Below are 27,761 nucleotides of genomic sequence, written 5' to 3'. Positions count from 1 at the left end.
GCCATCAAAATGAGTCTGAAAAAGAAATTTCAATGAACAGCCATTTTGATTCAAGTCACTTTGATCAATTGCAGTGTTTTAGTTCTTTCTCACACATAGAGAAAGTGAAGGACTATGGTGCACTTACTCTATGTCTTGATCCTAGCCTGGATGAAATTTTTGTGCCAGAAAGGAAAATGATTAATGCATGATGAGGCAGAGTTGGTAAAGGAATTCATCCATGAAAGCTGAGCTACTTTGGCTCTTGTTCAAGAAGTCAGAAGCATATGAAGCAATGAAAACAAAATGAAGTTGGCTTATCCCCATTTGAAGAACCATCTGGTGTATGTTAATTCTTATGTATATAAGTAAACATGTAGGTATTTAGTTACAAAGTTTTGACAATGGTACAAGTCTATGTGTACATTTTGTCACTTTCCTGACTAGGGGTGTCAAACTCGACTTCATTGAGGGCCGCATCAGGATTATGTTTGACCTTGGGGTATGTGTGTGCGGCCAGGGTGTGTGTGACCAGCTCAAAGTCACTCATCAAGACTCTGTTTTTGGCCGTGATGGCCTCCTGCAGCCCTCTACCAGCAAAAACGGAGGTTGGGGAGGTCACGCTTGGCACGCCCAGGCTCAATTTTCACTGGCAGAGGCTCCATGGGCCGGTCCTTTTCTGTTTCCAGGATGGGACCATGGACCAGATCTAAGCACCCCATGGACTGAATCCGGCCCACGAGCCTTGAGTTTGGCACCCTGCCCTGCTCTAGACAATGTATAGATGATAATGATATCAGAAAATAATGCACTATAATACAGCAATTTTGTTACCAATTGCTACACAGCGGCACCTATTGTACTGTTCAAAGATTTTTGGAAAAGACAATCTTCACCACCTTCTGAGATGTCCTAAGAGTGAAGGCCATCCTCTCTCAAGAAGGATTGGTTATTTTGTTGGAGGAACACAGTGGTGGGTTCCAGATCCCGTCGCAACTGGTACGGTGCGACGGGACCGGATGTCCACCTTGGGCACGCTTGCTGTGCACACATGCGCACACCACTGCCCTGCGATGCCCCAGCTGCTCGGTGAGGTCATGCAGGCGCTGTACGCTGTGCATGCATGCGCAATTGGCCCGTTTCCCTCAAAAAGAGGTAAGGAACGCAGGTGGGAGGGTGGGCCCACTGAAACAACGTTCCGGTACGGTGGCCGCTGTTCCCAGCGACCACCAGTATGCCCGTACTGGGCCGTACCACCCGGAACCCACTACTGGAGGGGCATCTACTCAAACATCATCAATGGAGTCTCACCTGTCACACCTCTAGCTAGCCATGGACATTTTGCAGGCATTCTCTGGCCCTCTGAGTCAGGCAAGCAAAATTGATCTTGTAAACTTGTCTCAGATACCCAGCCTTATGCCACAATTAATATTAAAGTATGGAAAAATGACCAACACCAACTTTGAAGTTCTCTGGGCGCATGTTTTTGGAAGGCACATGGGTTGAAAAGCAGAAACAGAAAAACCTTGAAACTCAGCCTGCTTACAAAATCTCTTTGTGAATAATCAGTTCAGAACTTCAGCCAAAATAGTCTATTTTTTTTCCAGCAGGGCATCAAAGAGGAGATCCAGACAGAAAGGCAGAGGATAGGGAAAGAGAGGGGGGGAAAGAAGAAAGCGAAGGAGCCTCAAAAGGAGGTATGAATCTGAGAGAGAGAGAGAGAGAGAGAGAAAGAAAGAGAAAAAAACGACAACAAAAAGAAAGCTGAATCATTTGCCATCCTAATTGGGGTCTTGATCCTATCCATCGGTCTTTTTTCATATATGGACACTCTCTGCATGCAAAATGAGCCATATCATTCCCTAGAAAAGGAAGCCATTGGCACATTAAGAGGCTCCTAGCCTTGCTGTAAAGAAGGATTCCTGGAGACTGTGAAACAATGCGGTAACACAGGGCAGGTATATAGCTAGGCCAAGCCATGCATTTTGCTAAACAAAGTGTGCAGGTATCTCACATTCACACCTGCCTCTGTTCACATTAAAAAGTCATCACTTTGCAGCTGGTTTTTAGATGCTTTCCTTAAAACAGAATTGCATAATAATTACAGGTAGTTCTTGACTTACAAATGGTTGCTTAGATTTCTCCCAAAAATAATTGCAGCAGCTTCCAAAAAAGCCAACACAGTTCTAGGCTACATAAACAGAGGGATAGAATCAAGATCACGTGAAGTGTTAATATCACTTTATAATCCCTTGGTAAGGCCACACTTGGAATACTGCATTCAGTTTTGGTCACCATGATGTAGAGAAGATGTGGAGACTCTAGAAAGGAGTGCAGGGAAGAGCAACAAAGATGATGAGGGGACTAGAGCCTAAACATATGAATAACAATTGCAGGAACTGGGTATGTCTAGTTTAATGAAAAGAAGGACTAGGGGAGACATGATAGCAGTGTTCCAATATCTCAGGGGCTGCCACAAAGAAGAGGGAGTCAAGCTATTCTCCAAAGCATCTAAGGGTAGAACAAGAAGCAATGGGTGGAAACTAATCAAGGAGAGAAACAACTTAGAACCAAGGAGAAATTTCCTGACAGAACAATTAATCAGTGGAACAACTTGCCTCCAGAAGTTGTGAATGCTCTAACACTGGAAGTTTTTAAGAAGAGGTTGGATAACCATTTGTTTGAAGTGGTGTAAGGTTTCCTGCCTAAGCAGAGGATTGGACTAGAAGACCTCCAAGGTCCTTTCCAACTCTGTTTCTATTCTATTCTATTCTATTCTATTCTATTCTATTCTATTCTATTCTATTCTATTTATGGTCCAGTTTCTAATTCTGACATATGCGCCTACATCTGGTCATGTGACCATATTTGGGGTGCACAGGAACTGGCCCACATTTGTGGCCATGTCCAACTCTTAATTTGTCCATATGACTGCCATTTATGACATCTTTGCCATAAACTAACATTTACTTCTGCTTTCCAGCAAAACCCACTCAATAGAGAACAATGGGTTCATTTAACGATTGCAGCATTTGCTTTATGACTGCTGCATCACTTAATGACCGCTGCAAAAAAAATTGTAAAATAATGTTTCATATGCCTTACAATTATGATTATGGCTATCACTGCAGGGCTCAATGATGGTCATAACTCGAGGACAAAATTCTAATCCATTACCAATTAATTCAACTGGCGATTTCTCAGATGTTCTTTTTCTTGGCACAAAAGTATGTTTTTCTATTTTATTCTCCAAACCTTTGAGATTTTTTTTCACCTTTCTAGTATTGCTTATAATATCTATATTGTTGTTGTTGTTGTAAATGGCAAAAGGTCTAATACTGATTGTTCTTCTCAATTTGAATAAAGACTAGTAGAAGGAATTTCGTCAAATATTTTCCTCTGAAAATGGATTGAAATCTGGATAGCCAGAGAGATGCAGATCAACCTTATAGAGCAGGGATGTCAAACTCAAGGCCTGGGGGCCAAATCTGGATGACAGGTTGCTTGAATCTGGCCCGTGGGGTCACCCTGGAAGCAGCGAAGGACTGGCCAGTGGTGCCTCTGCAAGGAAAAATGGAGCTCCGGGGTTGCGCATGGCTTCCTCCAGCCTCCATTTTCAGCTGCAATGGCCTCTTGTGAAAATGGAGTTCAGTGTGGCCATGCCCGTTTTCATGGTCCCCCGACCCGAGTGACATCAAGCTGGCCACGCCCATCCTGGCCATGCCCACCTGGCCATGCCCCCAGCCCCCAAAGATCAAACACAACCCTGATGCGGCCCACAATGAAATTGAGTTTGACATCCCTGCTATAGAGGCTTGTACAATGAAAGGACGTTCACTCCTTTATGGACTTTGGCCAACTCATAACAAGATACAAGAAAGAGCACCATTTCCTCCTTATGAAGCTTTCATTGCAATTGTCTTCTTGGAAATAAATGCATATAGGAAATTTTCTTTCCTGAATGAGAACTGGAAAGACAAAAAGTGATTTGTTCTCTACATGACACTAATGAAGTACCTCAACATTTAATACAGAGATTATTCATTTTCTCCCCCCCACCCACCCTTTTACTGCTTTAAGGTTTTTTATGGCTGGTCACAGTTTCTGCTTTGTGGGGCGAAATTAATCATTACTCTGAATAGCAACCATGAGTTTAAAAGATACTTTTGTTTTCTTGCTTACCAAAGGCTGGAAATATCAGAAAATAGGTTGAAAACGTTTGTGAATACAAGGATTCGGAGGGTGTATTTACATACATATCATACTAAATTCCCTTTCAGGCAGGGGTGAAATGCCCTAAAACAGTGGTTCTCAACCTTCCCAATGCCGCGGCCCTTTAATACAGTTCCACATGTTGTGGTGACCCCAACCATAAAATTGGTGTCTCAGTTCCTAAGACCATCAAAAATATGTGTTTTCTGATGGTCTTAGGCGACCCCTGTGAAAGGGTCGTTCGACCCCCAAAGGGGTCCCGACCCATAGGTTGAGAACCACTGCTCTAAAGCCTGCTACTAGTTTGCAGGAGTGCTTTGCAGGTGTTCAGAAGCCTTTTCTGAGTCTGCAACGGTAATTAGAACAGCTGTACCGATTTCCTACTTTCTAGCAAATATAAATAGTGCGGCACAGCTGATTGTGATATAGCTGATTGTTGGAACTTTTTAAAAACTTTTATTTAGTATTTTTGGCAAAAAATGCTAACAATAGTAAAAAAAAATGTTCTGATTGTTGCACAGCTGACTACCGGTTCGCCCGAACCGGTAGCATCGGGTGAACTGGTAGTAATATGGATTAGGATAGTAATATGCAGGGGTGGGATTCTACTGGTTTGGACTAGTTCAGGCAAACTGGTAACTCTGACAATCAGCCGGGAGCAAATCAATTTGCTCCGAAGATAAGTTGGGACCGCCCACCTGCCCCTGCTCTATCCTGTCCTGCTTTCTAGCTCATCTCAGTCCCACGGCACAGCTGATTTCTCCACACACACACACACAGCTCTTTTGCTTATTGTTGCAGCTGAGCTTCTAAATGCTCCATTTTCAGCGCTATGCATGCACGCATAGCACACATGCGTGCAAAGCGCACGCTCACTGAACTGGTTGTTAAACTGGCAGTATCCCACCATTGGTAATATAGCATGTGCCTTGTGAATGATCTGCACAAGTATAATTTATATATACCATGTTTCCCCGAAAATAAGCAGGGTCTTATTTTCTTTTGATCCCTGAAATAAGAGCTTGGCCTTATTTTCGGGGAGGTCTTATTATTTTTGAGGTGCAGGAGATGGGGAGCATGGTCACCTCATGGCTGCTGCTGTGTTGCAATATTCTTGGGGAAGGCTTATTTTGGGGGGAGGGCTTATTTTATCACATGCGCTCAAAAGCCTCATTGGGCTTATTATCCAGGGAGGTCTTATTTCCAGGGCAACAGGGTATTAGACCAGTGCAGATCATTCATGAGGCATATTGCTATACTGACTACCCTATACGAATGTTTACTGGCCGTACACACAAACATACACACACCCAAAGTTATAAAAGAGAACTGAACCACTTCTGAATTCACTAACCGTATAGAAAAAGGTATATGTCTTAACAAAACCCATATGCATTCCATCAACAAATGCAAACCGCTAACTCTATAAAAATCTGACCTCCTGCGGAAACCCAAGCGGAAACCCCAGCATCATGATTTAAAGTACCTTCTTGATTGTATCCAGCATAGATCTCCCTCCTTGCCAGGGTTTGGAATTCTTCCTAATGCATGTCAAGCTAGCCATACTGTGCCACTTTCGGTCCTCCAGCTTCTTATGAAAAGCATTTGCCAGCAACAACACGGTATCGTATATGTAAAGGTTGGTAATCTGTCAAAGAGATTAAGAATTGATTATAAGTAACTAGCACCCACATGCTGGCAGAATTCAGAGGTAGTTTGTCTCAGCTGTCACCACTCAAGCTGTCAGGAAAGTAAATGCAATACCACCACAATAGATTGCCTCACATTTTACAAACCACTTGGGTCCAGAGGCGGTTACATGATTACTAGTTCATTCAGTTTGCATTTCGTAAGTCGAGGCATGTCCCTGACTGCAACTTGAAATGTTACATTTTTCTAATCCAAGGGTTATTTCAATGCATGTCAAGGGCTTTTATGGTATCTTGATAAGGTCTAGTGCCCATATACTCATGAATGAACAACTGCGTGCAGCTTGTTCTCCAGGTATAAGTCCTAACTGCACCAGGACATCCTTCTGATTTCCAAATACAGTTAAGGAGGATGGATGACAAATGTCTACATCTCATTATCTGTGAGTTTCATGTTTCAGATTAATAGTCCTAACAGGTACACTATTTTAGAGAAGGCTTCTCCAAAGGTATCCTTCAGTATAATGTCATGTCCAAGGTCTAACATTCTGACATGCATACTTACAGTGACACACAGAGAAAGTTGGTTATTCCTATCATGGATTACAATGCCCAGGTATTGCCTGAAGATTATTATGGTGGTTTTTTTTTTTACAAAATTGAAGTGGCTTCCTTTTTTCTCCAGTTCTGAGCTAGACTTGGGCATTCTACATTTTGGTGTTCCAGATGAACTATTCTTCGTTAAGGAGCTACTAAGAAACTGTTGGAGAGGCTGGAAGAAGGGGTTAAGCGAGCATCTAGCTTGGAATCCTTGTGCAGCCATAAGCAACCTAAGCTTCCTCAAGATCCATGAAGCTTTGTCTGATCATTCTCAAGGGAAGACAAGCAATTTGGGCATATTCTTGTAATATAGGCAGTAGACAATAAAGTTATTGATAGTTGTTATTCACGAGTATCTCTGGTTGATTATGCCTGACAACTGCTGAATCAAATACACTTCTTAGCAGAATCATGGATAAATGCTTTCCACCTTGACATTTTGGCCAGGTAGACAGAATCCATTTCAGACCAGAAAGTATGTATCAAGTTAGTTTTTTGTTTGTTTTGGTTTTTTTTTTAAATCATCATTGTAAATTGGGATAAAATTCATGTTCACATTTTTTTGCTGTGCTTGAAGGCAAACATTCAGAATGAGAGGCATGGAAGTAGTCTAAATATGTTTAGATCTCTGTAAATGAATGAGCTCCTCAGCCATTTTAATATTTGATCCATTTTACTACTTCAGCATAGTTTTCTTTTCTGAAATAATAATAATAATGCTTTCATATAAGCAATGGTAAAGGGTATTTATTGTAGGCATTTAGGATTTACGATTCAGTCCATAAAAGGAACTTCTAGATTGTGATGGACAAACCACACAATCATTTAAATGCATATAGTTCTTAAGCCAACTTTCTTTCTATAAGTAATCACTTTGTTCTAGAGTAGGAAAGAAAAGAACATGATTATGAGTGAGGAAGAGAAAGAAGGAATGAAAGAGAAAGATCTACTTGGAGCAGCATATAGTGTCAACTGGTAAAGCATCCCTGGCCTGCTCTCGAGTTGCCATAAGCAGGAGGAGGAAAAACTGATGGAGGAGCATGGCAGCCACAATCTGATGCACATTCCACGCATAGCTTTCTCAAGGCTGTATCCCAGGTTACCTGCAACAGCTGGAGGGGCGTGGTCTCTACAGCCCGCAAAAGTGCTCCGTTGGAGAATGTGATTTATGACACAGCTTGGGAGGAGGGGGGAAACAGGGTCATAATTGGGCCATAAATTAGGTGGGGTCAGAGTTGGCTTCACATGGGAACGTGCCGACATGTTCCCATGGGAAGATAAATAATTGGATTTAATAAATAACTGGATTTCTTTTGAACTTGGCTCAAGGCTCATGATTTAATTAGGGCTTCCATTGGAACTGTGACATATAGTTTCTTTTAGCAACTTCTACCTAAAAGGATAGAATAGGAACAAAAGCTTTTGATAGGAGCAAACCAAAAAAGCAAAAAAGAAAAGAAAAATCTTCCTTCTAGCTTTTAGAGAGTAGGCAATCCACAGTCTCTGGGCTCCTCAGTGCTTATCATCATCATCCTAATTTATACATAGACTTTGTAGAACTAATCTTTTTTTAAAAAAATGAACATTTTGTCTTTTGCATTAAGCAAGCAAAGTCATCAAGATCATTGGCAACTTCTCCCAATAAAATGATTTAAAATAGCAGTTCCTTAGTTTAGAGTTGTGATGGCGAACTTATGGCATGCGTGCCACAGGTGGCACGCAGAGCCATTTCTGAGGGCACTCAAGGCATTGCCCTGCCAGCTGATTTTCAAACGAAACCTACTACTGGTTTCCACCCATTGCTTCTTGTCCTGACCTCAGGTGCCTTGGAGAATAGCTTTATTCCCTCTTCTTTGTGGCAGCCCCTGAGATATTGGAACACTGTTATCATGTCTCCCCTAGTCCTTCTTTTCATTAAACTAGACATGCCCAGTTCCTGTAACCGTTCTTTATATGTTTTTGTCTCCAGTCCCCTAATCATCTTTGTTGCTCTTCTCTGCACTCTTTCCAGAGTCTCCACATCTACTGATGGCCATTGTGGAAAACTTTTTTAATGCTCTGCACAACTTTATCATATAACTGTGCATTTAAAACCATTCTTATGTTGATAGTCCTCAATTTAAAATCAGTCATTTAATAAATGTTTGATGTTATGATGTATCTACAAGACCTACTTGTGACTTGTTTTTGAAGTTATGATAGCTGCTGCTACGCGTGTGCACATGCACGCACATACACACACACACACCTGCTTGTGGTCATATAATCATATTTTGGACACTTGGTAACCCCCAATCCATATGACTGCAATTCATGACATTTGGGTTGGCTTCTGGCATTTACTTCCAGTTTCCAGCAAAAAACCGACCATTTGGTAATATTGATTTGCTTAATGACAGCAGTGCTTACTCAATGACCACAGCTTTTGCTTAATGAAAATGTGGAAACATTGGGTCTGGTTATGTGATGCCTCAACCTAGGAGCACAGTTACAGTTGTCAGTTGAGCACTACCTATATTTCTTCATTCAACAACAAAAAATGTTAGAGCCAAGAAACAGATATTGTAAGTTTTTATGTATATTGTAGATAAGCACTTGTGTCATTGTCAATCATCAGGAATTCATGAATGCTACTTTATTTTACACTGATTTTTATATCTCAATTTCCTCCCTGTGACTTTAGAATACTGCACTAACCACAGTAACCTCAAAGCACATTATATTTTGGGAATTGGAATTCTGCTTCATATATTTATTGTGGTCATATGTAATCAAAAGCAGTTGCTTAATGTCCTGTATAATTCAGCAAAAGGCAATTGATTTAATATGCTTCCCCCCCACCCCCCCAGGGATTTCACAGTGGAAGAAAGGATAATGGAAAGAAATGGAATGGAATGGAACAGAATGGAGCAGAATGGAATAGAATAGCCAATGAACTGACCAATTTTTATGTTTGCTTTTTCAAACACTTCAAGACACACACGCACAGAGGGGGGGAGGGAGAGAAATCTATAGAACGATTCTTTTTTTAGTGTGAGAATTAGCCATGATTAAAGATAGGATTGGTAATAATCTCCTTTGGTTATGTTTGATTACATTGCTTGGGATTATACTGGTTTAGTTCACCATATGTCCCATGGTTTCATTATTTCAGAGCAGGAAACAGCTGAAACTACTATTAGCTGGTGAGCTGGACATGGTGATGATTTTGTATTATGTTGTCTACGTTAGTTTATATATATATATATATATATATATATATATATATATATATATATATATATATATATATATATATATATATATATATATATATATATATATATATATATATATATATATATATATATATATATATATATATATATATAGTCTAGTGAATGCACAACAGAAAAGAGAGAAATGAAATGGATACTTAAGATTGAATAATTAGGGCAAAAGAGATTTGAAAAGGTGTTGGTGGAATCCCTCCAAATCTAAGATTGTGTCTCAAACCTGGTCTAAACCTAAAACTAGCCTTACAGATTTGGCAAAAAGGATAATTAAATTCAGGATTTAGAATGAACAGAACAACCAAATGACAAGCTGGAGGGGACCTTGGAGGTCTTCTAGTCCAACCTGTGCCCAAGTTCCACTTCATGCTTCCCTTCATGTAGATGTAGTTCCATTGAGGACTACATGCTGTGTGTCAGCCAGTTATGAATCCATCTGGTGATGATGCTGTCTACCTCATATTTTTCTCTTACCAAAAACTAGGTTGTGAAGACAAGTATCAATCTATTTCCTTCCTTCCTTCCTTCCTTCCTTCCTTCCTTCCTTCCTTCCTTCCTTCCTTCTCCATGATGTTGGTCATAAAACATCAAACGTATTTTTGAAACCTAGTTAGGAATTTTGAAACTTCTATCTCTGCAAGAAGCTTTTACCATCCTTTGATTTAAGGCACTGCAGCTGGATAAGATTAGAATAATAGCATGTGCTGTATTCCAAGACTTTTTCTCCATATGTCAGAAGAACATGTTATGTATCATGTACAGTACCATCTATTACATTTTGCACTCAACAAATTTCCATTGGGAAATGGAAACCCCTTCTAAAATGAGCAGATCATATCTATTCTTGATTACTATATAAAGCAAAGTATTTCAGTTATACCATAACTATGGATGTTGCATTTCATAGATCTAATGACTTAGGCTTATGAAATGATGAGTAAAAATTACAATATTTTAAACAGTGTAGTAAAAACATATCTGACACCTTAAAATATCCTCCTTACGATTACTAAAATCTATACATTCACAGTTAACTGTCAACCATTGATAGATATTGTTAACCTAAGTGTTAACTCCTTTTGCAGGAATAAAAAAATTGAGACAACTGATATAAGTGGACACAGTGTGCAAAACTCCTTTTGGTGGGCAAAAAAAAAAGTATTTTTTTAAAAATACATGACTTCAGAGTTTTTTGGGGGGTTATTTTTGGAATGTTTACCATGAGGTGACATATGGTTTTGAACAAATCTGTATTCACCAATTGCCCTTGTAGTCTGACATCATTCATGTAATATTATAAGGGTAGAGATTTCAGCTGAATGGCACTCAGGATGAGAAATCACATTTTAATTGAAAAGTCTGGCCCCTTTCAGCAGATTTTCTGCGAAAGGATATTTGGATAGCAAATGAATACAGGTATTGATCTCCAGAAAGCTGTGCATATTTGTGATTTCATTATGGACTGTATGTGAGTGTTTATGCATGCATTTGTATGTTTGGATTTATGAACATCTATTAAGTGCATAAGATGGGTAAAAATTTCATTACATAAAAAGCTTTCCCCATCCACCTTAAGTAATGCTTATGGCATAGGATCAGAAGATACCTCCATATTTTGAGAGAAGGGGTCTTTCGGGTCACAAAGTGATGAAGATATTCGGTGGTTTCCACGGAAACAGCGCTGACTGATGTTCTGTGGCACAGGAAAACTCTGCCTAATAATTGTTAACCTTCCAATTGACTTTCTCACCAGATCCTGTACGTCTCCATCATTGATTTCCTGTAAGATAAAGCACAGAATATTTGGAAAACTAAAAATACCTGCTGTAAGGTATAAGGTGTGGGAGGCACTTAGTATAATAAGCTGAAATATCTATCAATATCCAAAAAGCTCGTGCTTTACAATTTTACAACTTAAACCAGGTGTGTCAAACTTGATTTCATTGAGGGACGCATCAAGGTTTTGTTGGACCTTGAGGGGCCGGGTGTGTGTGGCAGTGGTGGGTTTCAATTTATTTTACTACTGGTTTGCTCGTGTGCACACATGCCCTCGCGATGTTTTCGCGCATGCACAGAAGCTTTTTCACATGCACAGAAACGTCTTGGCGGGTGGGCAGAGCCTCCCGACGCCACTACCAGTTCGCCCAATCTGGGGTGAACCAACAAAAATCCACTTCTGTTGTGTGACCAGGGTGGGCGTGGCCAGTTCAATGTCACTCATCAATGCTCTGGTTTTGGCCATGATGGCCTCCTGCAGCTCTCTCTCAGCGAAGACGGAGCCCAGGCGGGCCCTTTGCAGCCTCCCTGAGCTCCATTTTTGCTGGCAGGTGGTTTCAGGAGGCCGTCATGGCTGAAAACAGAGCTCAGGAAGGCCGCACGCAGCCCTCCTGAGCTCTGTTTTCACTAGCAGAGGCACCGTGGGCTGATCCTTCGCTGTTTCCAGGACTGGCCTGCAGGCCAGATCTAAGCACCCCGTGAGTCAAATCCAGCCTGTGGGCCTTGAGTTTGACACCCCTGACTTAAAGCTTAATGGAAACTATAGCCAAGAAGAACCCAAAGGAAATTCACTTTAGAGCTTATTTAATGTTTTTTTGCATATGCAGACATGAAGACAAAGAAGCAAAATAAGCAGGAGAGATAGTGTGCACGCTGAAAGCAGATACACATAGAGAGAAAGGATAAGATGATGAATAAGAGAAGTCTCTTCTGTGACAGAGCATACAGGACAAAGTAATATCAAAGCATTTCCATCTCCAAGGACAATATATGGCAGATCTCAAAGTGACTATTTTGGGGGGGGGGGGGGGGGAAATCCAGGACTTTAAAGACAGCATTGAAGAAAAAATCGCTGAACAGCAAAAATGTTTCAGGCAATCATACAAGGTTTTAACAACCACAATAATTTTTAATACTTTACAAATATTAATTGATAAAATAGTTGTAATCTATTTTATATTGTATGTATTCTGCATTTCTATTTAAAAAAAACTATCTTCCTCTCTTTTCTCACCTCAACCCAAATCAAATCATGCATCAGTAGGTGGTGATGAGCCTTCTTCCTTAGATTATTGGCAAAAAGATACTTTGGTTTACCACATTAAAAAAAAAACACAGGAAAAAGTAGAAAGTGTTCTGGGGGAAAAAAAAATCTTGGACTTATCTTGTAATACAACTCAAGTGCACTAACCCAAATAGACAAAAAATGCTTGAGGTGATCTAACATGGATAAGTGTGGTTTGGAAACAGAACAAAAACTGTCTTGAGTTCACTTTGATGGTGTGCATAGGATTAAAACAGGATGGTGTCATCACTTTTTGTCCTCCACAGGTGGTTGGCAGGGCAGTTGGGCAGTAGTGATGAGGAAGATTATATGTGTTCACTGACTTGAGTTATAATAAAAATAATAAAGGTGAGATATAAATAAATTCTTGATAAGAAATAAGAAAATCTTCAAAAATCTGTCTTTAAGATACCAGTAAGAACAGTTTTGTTTCTAAACTATTGAAAATAATACCCCGTTTCCCCAAAAATAAGACCTCCCCGTATAATAAGCCAAAACGGGCTTTTGAGTGCATGCGCTAAAATAAGCCCTCCCCCAAAAGAAGCCCTCCTCAAAAAATAAGCCCTCCCAAAAATAAGCTTTCCTCAAAAAATAAGCCCTCCCCAAAAATATTGCAACACAGCAACAGCCATGAGGTGACCATGCTCGCCACCTCCTGCATCTCAAAAATAACAAGACCTCCTCGAAAATAAGCCCGTGCTTATTTTAGTGGTAAAAACAAGACCTTGTCTTATATTCGGGGAAACACGGTAGTTTTGTACTATTCTGTATTGATCAGATGAAGTCTCGAGTGTTTTGTTTAGTTCTGGGTTTTAAGAAGGATTTTCAAGAAGGACTTAGAGAAACATCAACAGATTCAGAAAGGCAGTGAAGACGATCAGGGACAAATTAAGATTTATGAAGACAAATAGAAGTAATTGGGCATGCTTAGCCTTGAAAAGCAAAGACTGAAGGGGGATGTGAAGTTGCCTTTCAAATACCTGAAAGGACATCATGCAAAAGGTATGAAGTCTTTTCATGACTAGGACATGTATAATAGATTTAGGTTGCAGAAAAGCAAAGTCTAACTGAATGTTAGGGGGGAAAAGAAAACCTTCCTACCAGTAATGGTGGCTTTATCATAGAACTAGCTACCTAGTAAGGTTATTGTTTTTAGTGTACAGCATTATTACAATAGTCAGGAGACCATAATGTAAGTGCAAAATATAGTTTGGCATGCCAAGTTAACAGGCCTCTTGTAGGACATGCTTGCACACTTCCCAAGGCGTATCACAGGAGGTTAAGCTGGCTTCACACCAGGGAGAAAGATGAGGGGTTCTTCCTGCAGCATCACCCAAGGCCACATAATTTCCTGGAGCTGCCTCACAAATGGGCACTGCAACTGGAAAGTTCAGAGCCATCAGGAATCTGACTGCCTACACAGAGCACCAACTTGTCTCCTCAGTCAAATGGTACCTATTTATCTACTTGCGTAGAACATGCTTTTGAACTGTTTGACGGACAGAAGCTGAGCTGAGTGATAGGAACTCATCCTGCCACATGGTGCTAAGACTTGAACAGCTGGAGCAGAGACAATCTCCAGTGTCATTAAGCTACTAAACCTCACCTCTAAACCAGAGGTGGGTTCCTCCCAGTCCTGTCCGGTATGCCAGAAGAGATAGTGAAAATCTGGCACACCAGACCAGTACTAATGGTGGCTTCGCCACGCACCTGAATCTCCATCAGAAGTTTTTTTTAAGCCCTTTTTCCCTGCTGGTTCAGGCAAGGCAAAAGAGATTTTAAAAACTAAAAGAGAGGTGGGGGGGGGAGAGGGAGGGAGGAAGGAAGGGAGAAAGAAAAAGTTGCCAAGGTTGCTTTGCTGGCTGTGGAATTCTGGGAGTTGAAGTCCATAAGTCTTAATGCTGCAAACTTTAAATTGAAACCTGCTTTAAATTGAAAAAGGAAGTTTGCAAAGTGACATTCAAAAGTTTGTTTCTGGGTCAACCAAACAACAAACTGAATAAAAGGTAGGATTCTTATATGGCTCTATGTTTTTGAAGTTTTGGGGTTTGTGCAATATGGGCTTTGTGTTTCTAAAAAAGTTTGGATCATTCCCTGCTTTCTATAGGTTCATTATCTCATTATCTATCTGGCAGGCATGTGGAATGACCCTTTCTGGGAGTAATATTTTATTGGGGGGTGGGTGGGTTGGTTGCTTCCCACAGAGGGAAGGGAGAAAGAAAGAAAGAAAAACAGCACAGCAATTTAGGGCTAGAATCTACTCAGAGGCCATCTAGACCAACCCCCTGCTGCAGCAGGAAACCTTACATTGTCTGGATTATTTTGGTGCCTCTAACAGAGAGCAAACTTGCCAGAAAGGAGAAGGACTTTACTAGGACAAGGCTGCCATGCAGAGGAAGGCAGAGATAGTTCTTGACTTATGACTATAATTGAGCCCAAAATTTTGGTTGCTAAGCAAGAGCGTTGTTAAGTGAGCTTCACTGCATTTTACCCAATCCATGACATCTCCTGGTGAGTGACATCAAGTTGGCCACGCCCATCCAGTCACATGACCGCTAAGCCACACCCACAAAATAGGCCACACCCACAGAATAGGTAGTAAAAAAAATTGAAACCCACCACTGCTCTAAACCTAGTGAATAGTGGGCTTTTTTTTTTTTACAGAGCATCACCAGTCAGACCTGTTCCTTTACTGTAGTCTTTTATTTGCTTCTTGATATTTTAAAATAAATAAAAAAGTGTTTTAAACCCTGCATAACTAATAGCTTTAACTTGAGTTCTGAACAGATCAAAGGGTTAATCAGAAAACCTATTCAAATTATTTAGATTTTTTTTTTTTTTTTTTTTGGCAGGGAAGAATCTGACTGTCTCATTAATTCATGGCAACCTTTGTCCACATCTATGAAGCTGAAGGTCCATCTTTTATAAAAATAATAATAATGCAAATAATCATATGTAAGAAAATAACCCAAAGACTGGCTGTAATTCAAAATTGCTTTCACCATTTTCTTAGCCAATTATACAAATATAATGTATGAAAAATGGACATAGATTAAAGTATAAATAATGATTAATGTTGCTACTTAAACATGCCTATATTTAAATTTTCCACTACGTTTTTATTTCTTTAATGGTCCAACATATAAATGTGAAGATTCATACATTTTAAACATCAATCATTTTGACTAGACTAAGTCTATTTTATTCTTCTTCATAGACTGTGATAGGCTTCTGAAGCCATCTGTTATTTTTGTTCTTTATGAAATATAGATTTTTCAGGAAACAAAATAACACCTGGCATCAGCTGTGTCCAGTGTAATATTCTGAATTTCTGGTCGATTAATCCTTAATGTACCATAGATAATGGCTTCTCTCAGCTTACAAAGCCGTCTTATCATTTAGTCTGTATCATTTCAAATAGCCACAAGATGGAGATCAGAGTTACCAGTTTTTACAAAATATAAACCATTTTTATGCAGCAGCAATATAATTGGAGCTGAAGTTTTCAGAGAATGTATTAGTCATTTTTACAAACCAATGCAATGGAAAGGAAAGTGATTAAATAGCCTATATAATATTAAGAAGCAGATATCCACTTGGCTATGAATGGAAAAACATTTTTTTAAGGAAGTCAGATAAATGGAGGTGAATGTAGGTGTCCAGGGATAATGTTGCAGGATTCAATCGGGGTGGATCCCTGGGGTCAGAAGTTTTGTGTTCCAAGCTTTCGGAGTAATTCTAAATTTAGCAGTTCTTATCGGTGTAAAGCTTTGAGGATGGATAGATGAATATATATTTATTTATTCATGAATCAATTAAATAATACATTAGGCCTGAGACTCATAATCTGGGAGAAGAGCTCCAACAGATTCTAGGAACAACTTCAGAGCTGTCTGTTTAGAAGAGTGCAGAGTTAGGAGCAGCTAAGATCCTACACAACCCTCAATCCCTCAGGCCTCTGGTAGAGAACCCAAGACTGAGGCATACCACCTATACAGGTGAGAAGGAAAAGAAATCCACCTCCGGATTAACACATGAATCTGTTTGTCAGGCCTGCAGCCATCTTTTCTGTTGGATCTTTGGCCTGCCACACTTTCTATTATTCTACTATGTATTTTCTATTGTGGGAAAATGGAAGGGAGGATTGTACGGAGTTAGATGCTATGTAGCCATAACAAAATTCTTTCTAGAAAGCTAAGGTCATCCTTTGTCTTCGCACCTCTGCACCTGACCAGAACTGGATGGGTGGAACTGCCAGCATGGCAGTGGAAGATTGACCATGTGATGAACTTGTGGATGTGGGGGTAAGATCTTGAACTTTCAACTTGGTGGAGAAAACCGGGAAGCTTTCAGATTCGTGTTTTCCCAAATATGCCAATATGGCTCTCTTAATAAATTGGAACTTTGAGCAATACTTTGCCTTGGACTCTGATTTATTATTTATTTATTTATTTATTTATTTATTTATTTATTTATTTATTTATTTATTTATTTATTTATTTATTTATTTATTTATTTATTTATTTATTTATTTATTTATTATTTATTTATTTATTTATTTATTTATTTATTTATTATTTTTCAAAATTTATAGACCGCCCCCTCTCCCCGAAGGGACTTGGGGCGGTGTACAGGCATCTCATTAAAAACAGGTACAAAAGATAAATACCCTTAAATATATTCCCTTAAAAGCGAATTAAACCTAAATTCAACTGTACAGAATAATAAAAGTTAAAATCAACTAAAACGCATACCCCTAAAAATTTAAAAATACAGACTTGAGGGACTAAAATTGGTATTAGGCCAGGCCAGCTAAATTGAACAGGTGGGTTTTAAGCTTCTTACAGAAGGAGCGGAGGTCGGTGGTAGTTCTGATATCCGGGGGGAGGTCATTCCAGAGGGTCGGGCCCATCACAGAGAAGGCCCTACTCCTGGGCGTCGCCCGCTGGCATTGCCTAGTGGACGGCACCCGGAGGAGTCCCTCCCTGTGAGAGCGAATCGGCCGAAGGGATGTGTGGGGCAGGATACGAACCCGCAAATAGCTAGGTCCTGTGCCATGGAGCGCTTTAAAGATGATAACCAACACCTTGAAATGCACCTGGAAAGCCACAGGTAGCCAGTGCAGCCTGCGCAGCAGAGGTGTTACATGGGAGTATCTAGTATCCATTTACTTTTGGATGCTATTTGGAACCCTGACACTGTTTATGAAACTCTATATTTCAGGGTGATTCTTCTCACTTTACACCCTAGATCAGGGGTGTCAAACTCAATTTCGTGGAGGGCTGCATCAGGACTGTGGTTGACTTCGGTGGGGCCAGGAAGGCATGGTTGTCTGGATCGGTGTGGCCAACTGGATGGGCATGGCCCTCTTGACGCCACTCCCCCAAATGCTGGCATGTTTCCTCTTTGCACTGGGTAGACTGGGCCAAAGTTATGCTGGCCTGATATTTCCTCTTCACATTGAGTAGACCAGGCCAAAGCGATGCAGGCAGGCCTCTTACATTTTCCAGGATCTGGCCCACGGGTCTTGTGTTTGACACTCCTGCCCTAGATATCTCCATCAGGATCTAAAGAGAATCAAAGCCTCTTCCACTTGTTGCCACCTTGGAAACTTTTCGTGGACTTCAACTTTCATTGAAGCATGTTGTTTGGGAAATTCTGGGAGTTGAAGTCCACATACCTTAAAGTAATGAAGTTTGAGAAACACTGGTCTAAGAGTGATAACCTTAGATACCTAATGTCTATCCATCCGTTAAAATTTGCCTTCTTCCCATCATCATTCCTGATTTCCTTTCTTACTTATTTCTGATTATCTCCCATATTAAGGAAAGATTCCTATATGAACTGACAATAATTATAGCATGATCAGCTTTGAATTTCTATAATTGGGTTTTGCTCCATATGCTAGGCACTTGGAAATTGAAAGAGGGCCCTTTCAGTTATGACATACCTTCCCTAATATGTTCAACTTGGCACCTAATCTGTTTAATTTTAGGTAGCATGACAACATTATCCATCTTTTCTGAGAAGAGGATAAATAAAGTGGATTTTTAATAGCAATTTTCTGCACTGACTTATCCGACTGTATTTTATAGCAATATTAATGTCGTTCCTACCATCTGTTTCTATGGTTAGAAGCTGCTTTTAATGGAAAGGTGAGATTACTGTGAATGAATATTTGTCTTTCTGGCAGACTTTGATGCTTCAGATCAAATGATTTGGTTAATATAGAGGTGAATTCAGAAAATCAAAGTGCTCTCGTTTTTTTCTTAAGAACATCAAAAACCAGAAACATCTGAAAGCAAAAGATGGAAAATCATTCCATGAGCCACACAAAATTTTGAGTTTTGTTTTCCTTCTCCATAGCTGAGGAGAACAGTTTAATGTTAGGATTGGTAAGAATCACTTTCTAACATTCCTTTATTTTCTCCCAGCTCTGAAACATTCACGGTTATTCTAGCTCTGAATACACAGTAAATTGTTTCTAAGTTTTGAGCAGAAGAGAAGTGTGTAAAACTCCCCTTCTTAAAAGAAAGGCAGGGTATACAAATGACAATACATACATAAAAGGTAAATATAAAGGTTCCCCTAGCACCCTGTGCTAGTCGTTCCGACTCTAGGTGGCAGTGCTCATCTCTGTTTCAAAGCCAAAGAGCCAGCGCAGTCCGAAGATGTCTCCATGGTCATTTGGCCAGCATGACTAAACACTGAAGGCCCATGGAACATTGTTACCTTCCTACCAAGATCGTCCCTATTTTCTACTTGCATTTTTACATGCTTTTGAACTGCTAGGTTGGCAGAAGCTGGGACAAGTAACAGGAGCTCACTCTGTTATGCGGCATTAGGGATTCGAACCGCCAAACTGCTGACCTTTCTAATTGACAAGCTTAGTGTCTTAGCCACTGAGCCACCACATTATACATACATACTGTACATACATACATACATACATCTATTTAAATGTACTAAGTGTATTGGTCATCCAACTCTAATCAGAATGGTAAAATGGTGTTGGATTGAATTTCTCCAGTTTTAATTAGCTACACTGTTAATAGAATAAAAGAAAATTATTATTCACCGCTTCATCTGTAAATTTAAGATATCATACCTGTCAACTGACATAGATTGTCCAGACAGCTGTGACTTTGAAATCACTCTGCCTCAAAACCCTCCCTAGGTAAAATCCCATTTCCCGCCTGTGAATTAAAACAAAATTGGGTCTCATCATTATCATCTCATCTTCCTTCTTGGACTCTTCTTCCAGATCGAATAAGAACTTCAGCAACAGGAAATCCCTTTCACTAACACAAAGGCAATCTTGAATTACGAACTAGAATTATGATGATCTGAGGAATATATTCTGCATGCCATTGCAAGCCCCTTCATCACATCCTGAAAAGATGGACACTAAGACCATCCATCAATGTGTCTTGTACATCACAGGCCAAAGATGAAACTAGGAATAGTTGTGAGTTCTATGGCATAGAGTGAGTTCTATTAACTCATCTATCCCTTTCTTGTGCATCTATCCAACAAGAGCATGGCAATGACCAGTCTAGATTCACTGGACACAAGATGCTAGAAAGCCTCTTGGAGGTTTTGATGGTTTCAGAAATTCTAGAGGAGTAAAATCAAAGGTCTTTCTCTTGAATTCAGCATTTTTGTTTTCAAAAACTGTTTATAAATAAATAAATAATAAATAAATATTTATTTCTTAGCCGCACCCTCTCCCGAAGGACTCGGGGCGGCGTACAATGAAACATATGAAATAAATATGTGGACAAAACAAACATATAACAGAGACATATACCGAGACATACACAAGGAGGAGGTCGGCTGATGAATAAAAAACAATTAGAATACAGTGATTAAAAAACCCCTAAATAATTAAATATAATTAAAATACCCAATTAAAAACCCGTCAGGAGCGATATGGTTAGATCAAAGTTGAGCCAGGCCAGCTACTTGGAATAGGTGGGTCTTAAGCTTAATACGAAAGGAGCGGAGGTCAGAGGTATTCCTAATATCCGGAGGGAGGTCATTCCACAGGGCTGGGCCCGCCACAGAGAAGGCTCTACTCCTAGGCGCCGCCCCCCGACACTGTCTAGTGGACGGCACCTGGAGGAGGCCCTCTCTGTGCGAGCGGATTGGTCGCAGGGATGTATGGGGCAGAATACGATCCCGCAAGTAACTAGGTCCTGAGCCATGGAGCGCTTTAAAGATTGTTATCAAAACCTTGAAACGCACCCGATAGACCACAGGAAGCCAGTGCAGCTCGCGCAGGAACGGTGTCACATGGGAGTACCTAGTACTCCCCATAATTACCCGCGCGGCTGCGTTCTGGACCAACTGTAGCCTCCGGGTGCATTTCAAGGGAAGCCCCATGTAGAGAGCGTTACAGTAGTCCAAGCGAGACGTCACCAGCGCATGAGTGACTGTGCGTAAGGCATCCCGGTCCAGTAGGGGGCGCAATTGGCGCACCAGGCGAACCTGGTGGAACGCCCCCCTTGCCACGGCTGTCACATGGTCATCCATGGACAGCCGGGCATCCAGGAGGACGCCCAAATTGCGCGCCCGCTCCACGGGGGCAAGTTGAATGCCCCCAATGGCCAATGATGGAGTTAATTGGCTGAACCGGGGAGCTGGTACCCACAGCCACTCCGTCTTGGAGGGGTTGAGCTTGAGTCGGTTTATGTCAAGATTGAACCGCTTTGCTTCTTTCAAACTTTAATGCTTTTCAACTTGCCAATGAATTGTGGGGAAGGAAGGGGAAAATGGAATGTGAAGAGCGTGAGGGACATGGAAACCATCAAGGTCACCACTACAGATGTTGGAGAAAGAGATGGACTATTTTCATAACAAAAGCCCATCTCATAATTGGACAATGTGATCACCCAGGGGTGAGGAGAAGGGGAAGCTACTGTTTAATCCAGTGACGTGCGGTGAGGGTTATGGCTGGGGAGGCTGGTGACATCATCAGGAAGGCGGGGAATGGGACCACGTGTGCAGCACACGTGGTCCCATTCTCCGCCTTCCTGAGTGAACATTAAGGGGACCGCGGAGTGCACTGATCCGTGTAGCATTGCTTCCTCTACCTGCGCCAGTCCCTTTCCCCCCCCACTCCTTCAAGGTCTCCCACCAACCCAAAGCCCGATCCCCAGCTCCCTCGGGCAAGGCTTGAGCGGGGTGAATGGGAAAGCGCTTTCACCCTGCTCAAGCCTTGCCGCCTGCAGGCACCGCCCGCCCTCGCTGCCCCTTTCATTGCTTTCCCACCCGCCTCTAAGGCGCGCCAAAGCCTCCTTCGTCCCCCCCAGCACGCGCCCTTTTTATTTCCCGTGACATCCCCCCCCCCATTTCAGGAAAGCTTTCCCCATTGCCTGCGGGGTGAGGGGGGGCGGCTCCTCTCCCCCCACTCCCTCCGTCCCTGCCCCTCTCCTCAGCCCCAAAGCTCCGTCCGCGCGACTCACTTCCATGGCGGTGGCTGGAGAGGAGCACAAGAACGGCGAGCGGTTTCCCACCAAAGCGGCGTTGTGCGCGCAAGAAGGCGCTGCCGGAGGACAAAGGCATGCAAACACGCATCTACACATCTGTCTTTTCCAGCTACCTAGCGCTCTTTTCCACCGATCGCGCATGTTGTGCGCGCAAGAAGGAAAAGTCTGCGGCGAAGCCCTTGTCGCCCCGAGCTCTTGTTTGCACTTCCCCCCCTTTTTATTCGCTCCATCCCGCTCCGGCTCTGGAAGGGCCAGCGAGGTTGGCTCCATCCGAGATCGAGAGGGAGGAGAGGAGGGGGTAGCTGCGGGCTACCTTCCGGCCAAATGCGCATGAAAAGCGTGTGCGATCGGTGGAAAAGAGCGCTAGGTAGATGCGTGTTTGCGTCCCTCTCTCCTCAGCCCCAAAGCTCCGTCCGCGCGACTCACTTCCATGGCGGTGGCTGGAGAGGAGCGCAAGAACGGCGAGCAGTTTCCAACCAAAGCGGCGTTGTGCGCACAAGAAGGTGCTGCCGGAGGACAAAGGCATGCAAACACGCATCTACCCAGCTGTCTTTTCTAGCTACCTAGCGCTCTTTTCCACCGATCGCGCACGTTGTGCACGCAAGAAGGAAAAGTTCATGGCGAAGCCCTTGTCGCCCCGAGCTCTTGTTTGCACTTCCCCCCCTTTTTCTTCGCTCCATCCCGCTCCGGCTCTGGAAGGGCCGGCGAGGTTGGCTCCAGCCGAGATCGAGAGGGAGGAGAGGAGGGGGTAGCTGCGGGCTACCTTCCGGCCAAATGCGCATTTCTTTATTTATACACATGATTTTATTCTCAGATTAAAATATATATATATATCATAAAATAAAGACTCCTTTGAGTTCTGAGGGACATACAAGAAAGATAAGAAAAAGTGCATTAAGAATGATCTTATTCCTTTAAGAATAACGTTAACTTCAATGAGTAGATTACTTAAACCAGGTCACCTGTTTCAGGCTCATGTGCAATTTTCATTAATGAACTGCAGACAGGTAGTGTGTTTAACCTCATGAAAGGATCCAAAACACTTTTTCCAAATCATATTTGAAGCATGAATTGTTTGGAAATGTTATTCTGTAATCCATAAAATCCCAATGCTAATCCATTAAAGGTGCCAGAAGAATTTTAAAATAATCATTGCTGGGAGGCAGAAGCAGATCCCCCCCCCTTTATTTTCCTTCCTAAAAGCTAGGTGCACTTATTGTTTGGAGCATCTTATATTCCCAAAAATACAGTATGTTTTTACTGCTTTTCAAATACTGTATTAAGAACCTCTAGAATGGCAAGTTTTAGGGCATTCCCTGGGTGACTTTTGTTGAGTCCTTAATGAAAGAAGTCTTAGGAGAAAATTACTTTTGGTGGGGAGAATAAACAGCACATGGGTGACTAGAGTGATGTTTTTGTAAAGTTATAAATGGTCCAGAGAGCTATGAAATAAGATTTTGAAATTAATTATAAGTCTTCCCGTGGGAAACAGCTGTTGTTCTGAATTCTGGAAAAAATACATCATAGGATGGGACTTTGAAGGTTGGATACTAGTAAAAACCTGAAGGAGTTAAAGATTACAATTAAAAGAGAAGGATATTTAAATTCAACTTGCTGACACAGAATGGAACAAATAGGAGTTGTCCATTTTAGTGGCATAGTAGGTGATACCAAGCATAGTTCCTCTGGGGGCAAATGACCTTGTCAATTAATTAAAATACGATAATATGGGTTTAATATATTTGTTGATAAAACATGTATGCTTAATCATTAACAAAAAATCTACTTGAACAATATTTCTTTAGGAAATATATATCCTAAGCAAAAGATCACTATATTTTTAAAACATAATTTAGTGGTTTTAATTCTTTTTAAATGGATATTTTAAAGATGGGTGGATAATATAATATAAATATTAAATATAACATGACTGGTTTTAGTTTGACTATCAAATATAAAACAAAATTTCACTTACAATGGGCATCATCATATTCCATTGCAGACATTCTAGATTCCAGATATGAATATTAATCTCCATAAGATGAGATACCATTTAAAAAGCACAGATGCTTTGTTAAAAAAAAGATAAAGTCTAAAGTTGATATAAGACCCAAATGCAAGCATAGAATTAACTTAAATGTTTCAAATGCTTAATTAAGTATTTAAAAATTATTCTAAATTTCTAAGATATGATTTTTGTTTTTTCTTCAGGAGATTTTTTATACAAACATGCCCTTTATATTTTATTTTAATCACAGCATTTTTCTTAGGCCAACCACCCAAAAACAAAAAAAAAACCCAACAGTTCATATCCCATCAATAACTGAGTTCTATTTTTTTTAAAAAAAGGGGGGCACTTGCAAAGGAGATATCTGTAATTCAAACGGTGGGGTACTGCTGAACCCACACAAAACTGTGCAAAAAGGAAAAGTAATATATCTGAACATAGAGAAGTCGGTGACAGATAAGAAGATGGGAAATCCAAAAATAATGGAATGCTGGGAAGCATCTCAGTGAAAACAAATCAAATGTAAAGCTTTGCTATAACAGCACATTTGAAGACGATTTGCTGTGATTGCATTATTTTTCATGATAATAAATACAACTATAGGTAAACTATAGATATATGTTGTGAAACTAAACCTCAGTTCCTTATTACTGTCTTTACATTTTCACATTTTCAGTACAAAGGCAGAGAAATTAGAGCGCTCCCATGAAAAAGACAGTATTCTGAAAGTCTAAATGAAAGTCAGATGCGTGAAGAATAGAGAACCCTTCCCCAAATCATCTCTTCCCTTCAATTATTATCATTTAAAATGAAAATAAAATGGCATTCAGCTGAATTGCCACTTATCACTTGTACTTTCAGCTATAAGCAGAATATACGATAATCCATCAGAAATAATGGGGCGGGGGGGGGGGGGTTAAGTTAATAATGATTTGGAGCTTAATTATTTCAACCAGGCTATGTATTAAATATATATTGGATTTACTTATAATATGCATTATAATTTACTTATAAATGTATTATATAAACACATTGAATTTGTAAAGCTAGTTAAAGATGACAATTGAGACAGTGTACAAAGAAGATTTATTTTTAAATATGTCTAAATCCGACCCCATCCATTCTATTTTACTCCAGCCAGCAGGCATCTCAAAAATTCAGATTTATTCTTATAGCTTATATAATCCTTGCCATAAACTTAAATTCACCTAGGCTGAGAACCGGTGACAGCAAATGAACTTTATAGATGAAGGATGGTTCATTACTCCAGGTAAAATGGTTCGTGTCTGAGGCGCCACATATTTATTGTTTATTATTCCTTTATTTGTTTGCTTCTTTTCAAAAGACTAACCTGGCTCCCCCGCAAAAACAAATGACGAGGAAAATTAAAACGATGAGGATATACAGCAGAGGTGGCATTCAGCAGGTTCTGACCAATTCTGGAGAACCGGTAACGGAAATTTTGAGTAGTACAAAGAACCAGTAAATACCACCTCTGGCTGGCCCCGCCCTCATTTATTCTCTGCCTCCCGTGTCCCAGCTGATCAGGAGGAAATGGGGATTTTGCAGTATCCTTCTCCTGCCATGCCCACCAAGCCACACCCACTAAACCACAATACATCCACCAAGCCATGGCCACAAAACTGATAGTAATTTTTTTTTTTGAATCCCACCACTGATATACAGGTAGTTTTCAACTTATGACCACAACTGAGCCCAACATTTTTGTTGCTAAGTGAGAAATTTGTCAAATGAATTTTTGCCCCATTTTACAACTTTTCTTGCCACATTTATTAAGTGCAGTTGCATTGCAGCTGTTAAATTATTAGCCCAGTTGTTATGTGAATCTGACTTCCCCATTGACTTTGCTTGTCAGAAGGTTGCAAAAGGTGACTACAGGACACTGCAACCATCATAATTCTGAGCCAGTCGTCACGCATCCACATATAAATGGGGATATTGCAAAGGTCATACATGTAAATAATGGTCATAAGTCACTTTTTTCAGTGCCATCACTAAGCGAACTGTTGTAAGTTGAGAACTACCTGTAACTTACCTGTAGCGATGGTTTACAAGTAAGCTGGTCTGTGTATTCTATTCAAAATGTTGGGGACTTTTTGTTTCAAGGCAGTGGTTCTCAACCTTCCCAATGCCGCGACCCTTTAATACAGTTCCTCATGTTGTGGTGACCCCCAACCATCAAATTGGTGTCTTGGTTCCTAAGACCATCGAAAATATGTGTTTTCCGATGGTCTTAGGCGACCCCTGTGAAAGGGTCATTCAACCCCCAAAGGGGTCCCGACACACAGGTTGAGAACCGCTGTTTTAAGGTAAACTCTTTTCAACCATGTGCTTATGAAATTAAGTAAAGCCAAATAAACAAACAGGAACTAGTATTGGAAAAGAATCACCAAATTTTCCAAGGTTGGCCTTAGGATCCTTGGTGATTGATTAGCAGTTCAGATTTGGAAATATCAGTTCCAGTCAAAGAAGAAAATAACTTAAGGGGAAAAAAAAAACAAATGAAGAAAAACTACAACAAAACCAAATAAATTCTTCAATGGAATTTTCATTTAGAGTGCACAATCTTTTCCGTTCTTTTTCCCCAATTTATTTAAACAACATTTCTGTCCACTAGCTCATCTGAACGTTTACTTCTGCTCCTTGTTTCTTTTTGGCCAGGACAAGACCACTAGAAATATTCTCACCCTTGGATTAAAAAAAAAAAGAAGATTCATTTTTGGTTGACAGTTACCTCATTTATAATGATCCAGTGACAGTCAAAAGCAACCAAATTGGCTTCCACAACCTGAAATAGAAAAGAATGCAGCCATCAGTCATCTTATTTATACCAAAGCCAATGATTGTTAAATAGATGCTTTGCCACAAAGGACATCGGAGGCTCAGCGGGGATGGAGACAGGAATCATAGCAGAGACATTAAAACAAAATAATTATGAAACCCCAGATCTGAAAAGACTCGCTTTGCCCATTCTGTGGAAATAAAAAGGCTTTTTGGTGCAAAAACAGTCCCAAAACATTTGGATTATTGTTTGGTTTGTTAATTAAACTGTGGGATTAGAGAATGAAGAAAGCAATTCCCTTCTATCCATCCAGCCAGCCAGCCATGAAAAGTCCATATGATTATTTAAGACTCAAGGTTTGCTGATAAACTGAAAAACACTAAAATATTCAAGACTAGCTTGATACCCATGCTTCACGACAAAACCATGCAGGAGCTCAGTGGTGGTTTATGATTGAACCACATAAGGTTCATATATCGCTCCCACCGCCTTGAGTCCGGAAGCAGTTCCATAGGTGGAAGGCATAGACATTTTGATGAGGGACTGACGTTTAGTACTGTAAGGAGCTCCAGACCGCTCCTGAGTGAAGATGTCTGCCAGTTTGAACTGAGGTAGCAGAATGTGAGGCAACTGGCAGTTGGAACAGAGTTCTTTTTAGGTGGGGAGGACGAGTAGAACTCCTTAGC

The 27,761-nt window shown here is 40.7% G+C and overlaps 1 protein-coding gene across 2 annotated transcripts in view; it reads right to left on the bottom strand.

Moving 5' to 3' along the window:
* The window catches only part of GRID2 (glutamate ionotropic receptor delta type subunit 2), a gene marked incomplete at its 5' end in the record, with an annotated part of 1,118,477 nt that overhangs the window by 346,619 nt on the left and 744,097 nt on the right, over positions 1 to 27,761 (bottom strand). For both annotated transcript variants that reach the window (XM_081960469.1, XM_081960470.1), the window contains 3 exons: positions 5,678 to 5,839; positions 11,319 to 11,492; positions 27,028 to 27,081. In XM_081960469.1, coding sequence (XP_081816595.1) covers positions 5,678 to 5,839; positions 11,319 to 11,492; positions 27,028 to 27,081 — 390 coding nt within the window. The remainder of the gene's footprint in view (positions 1 to 5,677; positions 5,840 to 11,318; positions 11,493 to 27,027; positions 27,082 to 27,761) is intronic.

The sequence above is a fragment of the Natrix helvetica genome (assembly GCF_964273705.1).
Source record: "Natrix helvetica genome assembly, chromosome: 7".
NCBI classification, from domain to species: Eukaryota; Metazoa; Chordata; class Lepidosauria; order Squamata; family Natricidae; genus Natrix; species Natrix helvetica.
This window is presented reverse-complemented; position numbering and strand designations above follow the sequence as displayed.